This window comes from Cherax quadricarinatus, chromosome 61, assembly GCF_038502225.1.
Source record: "Cherax quadricarinatus isolate ZL_2023a chromosome 61, ASM3850222v1, whole genome shotgun sequence".
Lineage (NCBI taxonomy): Eukaryota > Metazoa > Arthropoda > Malacostraca > Decapoda > Parastacidae > Cherax > Cherax quadricarinatus.
This window is the reverse complement of record NC_091352.1, coordinates 12,257,909-12,264,920: the sequence shown is the minus strand read 5'-3', so window position 1 is coordinate 12,264,920 and position 7,012 is coordinate 12,257,909. Positions and strand designations below refer to the sequence as shown.

The window sequence follows — 7,012 nt, the reverse complement described above, 5'->3', positions numbered from 1 at the left end:
TTTATATCCTTAGAGTAGTTCATCATCTTTTCCCTCAGGTTAAAAATGTGATCTTTCGTTATTTTTTTGATGGTGCTAGTCATATATGTATAAATTTTTCCATATCCTGTTATGATTTTATGGCCATTCTCAATGTTTTTAATCTTCATCTCATTTCTTAGCAATGAAAGCTATTTTGTGGTCTCTTAAACTTTTCTGTTTTAATTACATAGTTTGTTTTTATGCACATATCATACCCCTTGCTGCATATTCCAACACTGCTTCAGCACATGTTGTAAATAAGAGTTTTGGCACTTCATCACTCATATAACAAGCAATTTTGAAGCTCCCCTGTACACTGATGTATCCGGAGGGTGTTCTAGGGGTCAATGGCCCGGTCCATGACCAGGCCTCGTGCTGCATCAGGACCTGATCAACCAGGCTGTTACTGCTGGCCACATGCAGACATACGAACTACAGTCCGACTGATCAGGTACTGACTAAGTGCCTGTCCAGCATTCATGTGATTGTATGCTGACACTCTGTCTTCTCCATTCGGCACACTCAACATCTTGTCTTGCCATCCATGTTTCTCATACAACTTTTATTCTTTAACTCATTTTCATTTTGTGGAACAATTCCATATTATATAGCATTATTCATCTACTGCTCTACCTGCTCAACTTATCTAAAGTTGTCTTATAAAAGAGGCAGTTGTCTTTTTTTTTTTTCTGGCATGAAAATAACTGATGTAGATCAGATACAAAAGCATACTGCCAACAGTAATGAAATAAAGATACAGGTGCAGAACAAGCTTTTATTGCAACATTTTACTTGATCTGATAAAGCTCCAAAGCTTTTATTGCGACATTTCATTCTTCGGAAAGCTTTAGAAAGTCAAGCAAAACATGACAATGAATGCTTGCCCTGCACTTGTGCCTTTTTCTTTATTATGCAGATTAGAAGCATTATTAGGGACTTAACTGATTCTTGGGGAACTCTGGTAACATTTCTCAGAGGACACTATTCCTCTAGCTTTTTGCATCTTTCCGTGCATTATTTCATGTAAACGTTTTTTGTGACCATGCATATTTGTTGTCCTTGTTTACTTCAATGTACCTAAAATTAATACATTCTTAGTCTCTGCCTAGTGTTCTTTAATAATTTCTGGTTAATTACAATGCTCTTTTTGACATCTAAGTTTGCCCTGCAAGTGATTTTTCTGACCTGTTCTATTTGCTTTAGTTTTGCAATCTGCTTTTCTATGTTTGAGTCTACCTCTTTTATTCGATCTCTGTGTGTGTCATGCTTAGTTACATTTTGCTCTATCACCTTTTTGCATATTCTTACAAATGACTCTGCCTTCAAGTATTTTACTTTCTAATTTTCTGTACACTTTTAATTAGCTTACCTGTATTTTTCTCTACTTCAATTGTATTCTTAAGATAGCATTTGTTTTATCCCTCAAAATAAATTCACCAATGAACATTGTATCATGGCAGACTAAGCTAGATTAAGTCCTGAACATGTTACAGTCAACCACTAGTAATAATTTGGGTAAAGTACAGTACTTGAGGTTAACTTAACGACAGCACATATTACATTCAACCAATGGAATACTTCATTCCCAACACTGGAATATACCACTTTCTGGCTTTGAGACATCTCTTACACTCTCTAAATTTTTAAACTACAGTGCTTAGGTAAATCTAGTAAACTGATTCTCAAATATATTATCCCTCTCATTATATCCTTGCTTAAGTTAGTATTTTATTTTTCATGTCCTTAGTTTTAAGTTAATTTATTGACAATGGGCGAGACACTACTCACACACGCAAGCGTGAATGTGAAAACTTACAAACTCCTATCAACAAAAATTTGAACAAAATTCCATTATATATATCTGCTCACAACTGAGGTGGAAACATTACCATAAATCCTTCTATTACCTGTGTGATTCTTCTTCTCTACACTCTTATTACCACCACCATCACTTTCCCAGAACATATCAATGACCATCCCTACCTGCACTGTATTAAGTTAAGACATACTGGGAAGGCCATGAACCGGGACCTTTGGGTTGTAGCAACACACATCACTGCCTAAGGACACATAACGTCCCCCAAAGAAAGCAGTGTGCAGCTTGCAGATGCACCTCTGACAGGTACTGAAGACATCCAAAAACTGGATATTTTAGTTTAGTTTTTGTGGCCTGAAAACAGTTCAGCTAGCCCACGTTACAGACGCAGGCTTCTGTCTTAGCTTCTTGACGGACGTAATCTGCTACATTAAATTTCCGATCACCAGGGTTGTTGGATTTCCTCGCCTTCAGCTCTCTAAAAGGTTAAATACTAGTAAGTAATTATTTGCTCATAGCAATTTAATGGGCTAATTATATTTTTATTTAACTTAAGCATAATTTATAGTAATTGTTTAAATGTGTTTTCTACATAAATTTACAAAAACACTAAAAAATAGAATGAATTAAGGTTACAAATAAGAACGACAAAATAAGAAGAAAATAAAAAAAAAGGAATAAGGAGTTAATGAGAAGAAATGTTGAACTAGCAATCGTAGTTACATCTATGATTAATTCTCTCACTGAAGAAAATGTCTATAACCAGATTACAGTAGACTGTAAATTAAGAGCACAACTGGACTGTGCAAGATTGACACTCCTGGAATATTACATAAACACACTGTACTGACTCTCGGCACACTCACACCTGGTTGATCAGGCTCTGATCCACCAGGAGGCCTGGTCACAGACCAGGCCGCGGGGGCGTTGACCCCCGGAACTCTCTCCAGGTAAACTCACCTGGCAACGGCCATGAAAGCAAGGTCAACATTGAGGCCTGTCTTAGCGGAAGTCTCCATGAAGGCCACGTTGTACTCTCTAGCAAGCCGCTCTCCATCCTCTCTTCTCACTACCCGATCTCCATTCACATCACACTTGTTGCCTGAAGTTGAGGAAAGCTCAGTCTATGTCATGGTTATGTTGGGAAAGCTAAGATTAAATCACACTTCTATCATGGAAAATTATGCTAGATACCACTTTGGCCAGGACTTACTAGATTAGGTCATGCTTTGTTCAGAAAAGATTAAATTAAGTTACCAAGCAGCAGCAGCAGCAGCAGAATATTCAACTAACAACTGAAAGTACCCAGGTCAACTCTAGGGTGAGGTGGGTATCGCCAAGTCTTGTAACACCTGCTGCTCATTACTTAGAAATAACAGCAATAGTAGTATTAGTATTACAATCAAAACTAAGCACTAAACCCTAGCAGCAAATAGATACCTAAGAGTTGGTAGACTGTTGCAGGTCGCATCCTGGGGAAGGACCTTTAAAAGTATTCCCCGGTATGGGTCGAAACATTAGGACATGTTTCCTTAAAACACTATCCATTGTCCAATATTCACCCATCAGTAAAATGGGTACCTGGGTGTTAGTCAACTGGTGCGAGTTGCATCCTGGGACAAAACTGACCTAATTTGGCTAAAATGCTCTGCATAACCAGGGGCTTTCTAAATAATAGGCCTGTATAACTTGTACATGTACCTGAAGAAATAATGATTATTATTATTATTACTATGAAGTATCATGAGAAAAGGAATTCCCAGCAAGTAGTGGCACAAAGTGATCAGTCCATGGTTTCATGGTGGCAACATTATTATTTACTCATGAAGGAAAAAATATCTTTGTCTGCATTAATCAACCAAACACCTCAGCCAGTTCCCCAGCACTGTGATATGGTCATTCTTGTCTTCCTTTCATTTAATTCTCTTACATTTCTTGTCTTGAACCAAAACACATGAAAGCCATTCAATATTGCAGCCATCCTCTTATTATCTATTTCACCTGCTCCTCCTACAGGTACCTCCCACTCACTGGTGTCACCCACTACCACTCACCTGTACCACTCACCCATGCAACCCATGTACATATTTAACTCCACAACCCAGTCACTCATCTGTGCCACCCACTAAGCTGTACAACCTGCTTACTCATAGCTACCACCCACTCACCCATTGAGTAAATAATACACCACCCACTAACCTGTACAGTACATATTACACCACCCACTCACCTATAAGCATGATAACTACATCATCCTGGGCATACTCATGGACCTCTGCCAACCACGCTCTGGTGTTGTCGTAGCTGTTTTTGTTCATTACATCGTAGAGCAGCAGCAATGCTAGGAAAAATGAGAATAATGATTAATAATTAACTAGTAACATTGGGCTAAAAAATATGCATTTAGAAAATTTAGTAGTAGTATACAAGAAAAATTTTTTTTGTGATGATAATGGTATACAATACTGAGAATCTACAAGACACATCGAGCAGTTACGTATCTTTATTCCAAAATATTCATGTACGCAGTAAACTTCTTCAAATACAGAGGTGGTAGCAGAAGTAATAATAATATTTATTTCTACAAGTACATGTACAACATACACAGGCCTAGCTGACATCAGTGACATGCTACTATACAGAAAGCCCCTGGTTATGCAGAGCATTTTGGGCAAATTAGGTCAATTTTGTCCCCAGGATGCGACAAACACCTACTGACTAGCACCCAGGTACCTATTTCACTGCTAGGTGAACAGGGACAGCAGAGATCATAAAGAAACATGTTTTAGTGTTTCCACCCATACCGGGGATCGACCCATAGATCTCAGTGTGTTAGCCAACGAGCTACAGGTAGAGATGTAAAGACAAAGTAATCAGTCCATAACCCTCGAAGACGTCCTCAAGGGTGTAAGTAAGCAAGTTTATTTAGGCACAGGTACACATAAGTACAATTATCATACAAAGTGACTTATTTCCATTGGGGTGATGGAGTGATTACATCGTCTTTACATCTCTACTGCTTCTGCTGCCTCATCTGTATTCGACTGAAAAATTCCACTGTGTAGGCAAAACGTTTAATAAGTAAGTTTATAAGTTCATAATGTGTATGGCGAGTGATATGGTTGTGCTTGTTAGTTGTTGCTCAAGTGCTGAAAGAAGAAATCATATACACTATATTTGAATATATAAAATACCTCCCTGAGCATCACCCAGACCTTTCACTTACAAAATTTATTATACAGTGTGTTCAAATATATGGAAAACGTAGAATAAATGCATATATGATTGAATTACTGCACTTTAATTAAAACTTGCTACACATAAAAATCTGATATAAATGAACTAGTACTATAACTTCTAAGTCAAACTGTACCATAATTCCTTAATTAATCTATAGTTAATAAAACATACAAGTCTGTTCTCACCATACCATACCATACCATACCATACCATACCAGGAATGACTAACTGTGACAAGACCATCCAAACAGTCATAGATAGCCATACCCAACAAATAATATCTCTTAATACAAAAGTTGAAGAAGTAGTAAAAGAATGGAAGAACAACTTAGATAACCAGTTCAGTGACTACTTTGCTCTCCAAGAAGATAAAACTGAACAAGATAAACTATCGGACGCAGTAATAGTTAACAGTCCACTTTTTCCCAGTGATATGAACCAAACAAACAGTAAAGAAATTACTCTGCAGATCATAAAGGACCAAACAAGTGTTATTGTACCAGAGTCTGAAATAAAAGAAGCCAGGTTACTAGGTTCCCATGGTAGAAAAAGTGTTATGCTTAGATTCCACTCACATGACAGGAAAAAAGACTTAATTATTGCATCTATTAAAGTAAAGAAAGAGGTATACATAAACGAGTGTCTTACCAAAAAACGTCAGAACCTCCTGTATAGAGTCAGAAAACTTAAGCGGGAGAATAACGACACAATACACCAATGCTTCACACGGGATGGGAAAATTCTTGTTAGGAAAACAAATGTAGGTCAACTGATCTATCACAATTTCTCAGGGATACTAATCTTACAGAGAATAACTAAACAATGTCCACGAACAATCACGAACGAGAATGATCTATCACGATTTCTCAGGGATACTAATCTTACAGAGAATAACTAAACAATGTCCAACTTAAAAGCCTACGTAGTGTAGTGTATGTTTTGCTCCATTATTGTTCCAATTTCATTGTACAATCTCTTAGTAATTAAATAATCAACTACCTCATTTTGTGATTTTACTAGTAAGCATAAGTCACCTTATGTAATTTTCTTATTTACTATTGTTTGCTTAAACATTAGCTGAATTGATACTTTCTCTGTCCATATTACTACCTCATATTTTTTTAAATACTATCAATTGATATTACTTACTAAAATTAATAATTATCATTTTTACTATAATTTCAATTTACTCTTTAACATTTTTGACATTTAATAACCATTACTTGTCTAATTACCTTTACCTGTTTTAATACCACATTTACTATCTTAGAGTACTCTTAATTACCTTGTACTGCCATATAACCTCTAGTATAATTACCAGTGCAATATTGAATGAAATAAACATTACTTTTTCACTTTTTTTGTAATCATTATTACTTACTAAAATTTTATTAAACACCATATTTACTACCAGTCAATTTTACTTTTGTACATTAAACATTATTTAATACTTCCCATAACATTTTGTTGCCAAATTTTCAAGTTTGTATATTCAACTCCAACCTTTATATTATCCTTTGTACCTGTGTACCTCTCTACCATCTTACTATCATATTATAACCAAGACATTACCATTGTTATTTTTTACTATTATTCTTTTGGTACTTTAATTGTGAATTTTATTTTGTCAATTTAAATCTAGTTATACTCTTGATCTTGTCAACAACCTATACCAGACTCTGTTTACCTGGAGTTTACCTGGAGAGAGTTCCGGGGGTCAACGCCCCCGCGGCCCGGTCTGTGACCAGGCCTCCTGGTGGATCAGAGCCTGATCAACCAGGCTGTTGCTGCTGGCTGCACGCAAACCAACGTACGAGCCACAGCCCGGCTGATCAGGAACTGACTTTAGGTGCTTGTCCAGTGCCAGCTTGAAGACTGCCAGGGGTCTGTTGGTAATCCCCCTTATGTGTGCTGGGAGGCAGTTGAACAGTCTCG

At 36.9% G+C, this 7,012-nt stretch overlaps 1 protein-coding gene across 1 annotated transcript in view; it reads right to left on the bottom strand.

The window, feature by feature from the left end:
* The window catches only part of LOC128699353 (ras-related protein Rab-8A), a 51,005-nt gene that overhangs the window by 1,620 nt on the left and 42,373 nt on the right, over positions 1-7,012 (bottom strand). Inside the window, exons 4-6 of the mRNA XM_053792013.2 lie at positions 4,068-4,178; positions 2,798-2,939; positions 1-2,315 (exon numbers count right to left, since the gene is read on the bottom strand). The exon at positions 1-2,315 is cut by the window's left edge and continues 1,620 nt beyond it. Coding sequence (XP_053647988.2) covers positions 2,207-2,315; positions 2,798-2,939; positions 4,068-4,178 — 362 coding nt within the window. The 3' untranslated portion in view covers positions 1-2,206. The remainder of the gene's footprint in view (positions 2,316-2,797; positions 2,940-4,067; positions 4,179-7,012) is intronic.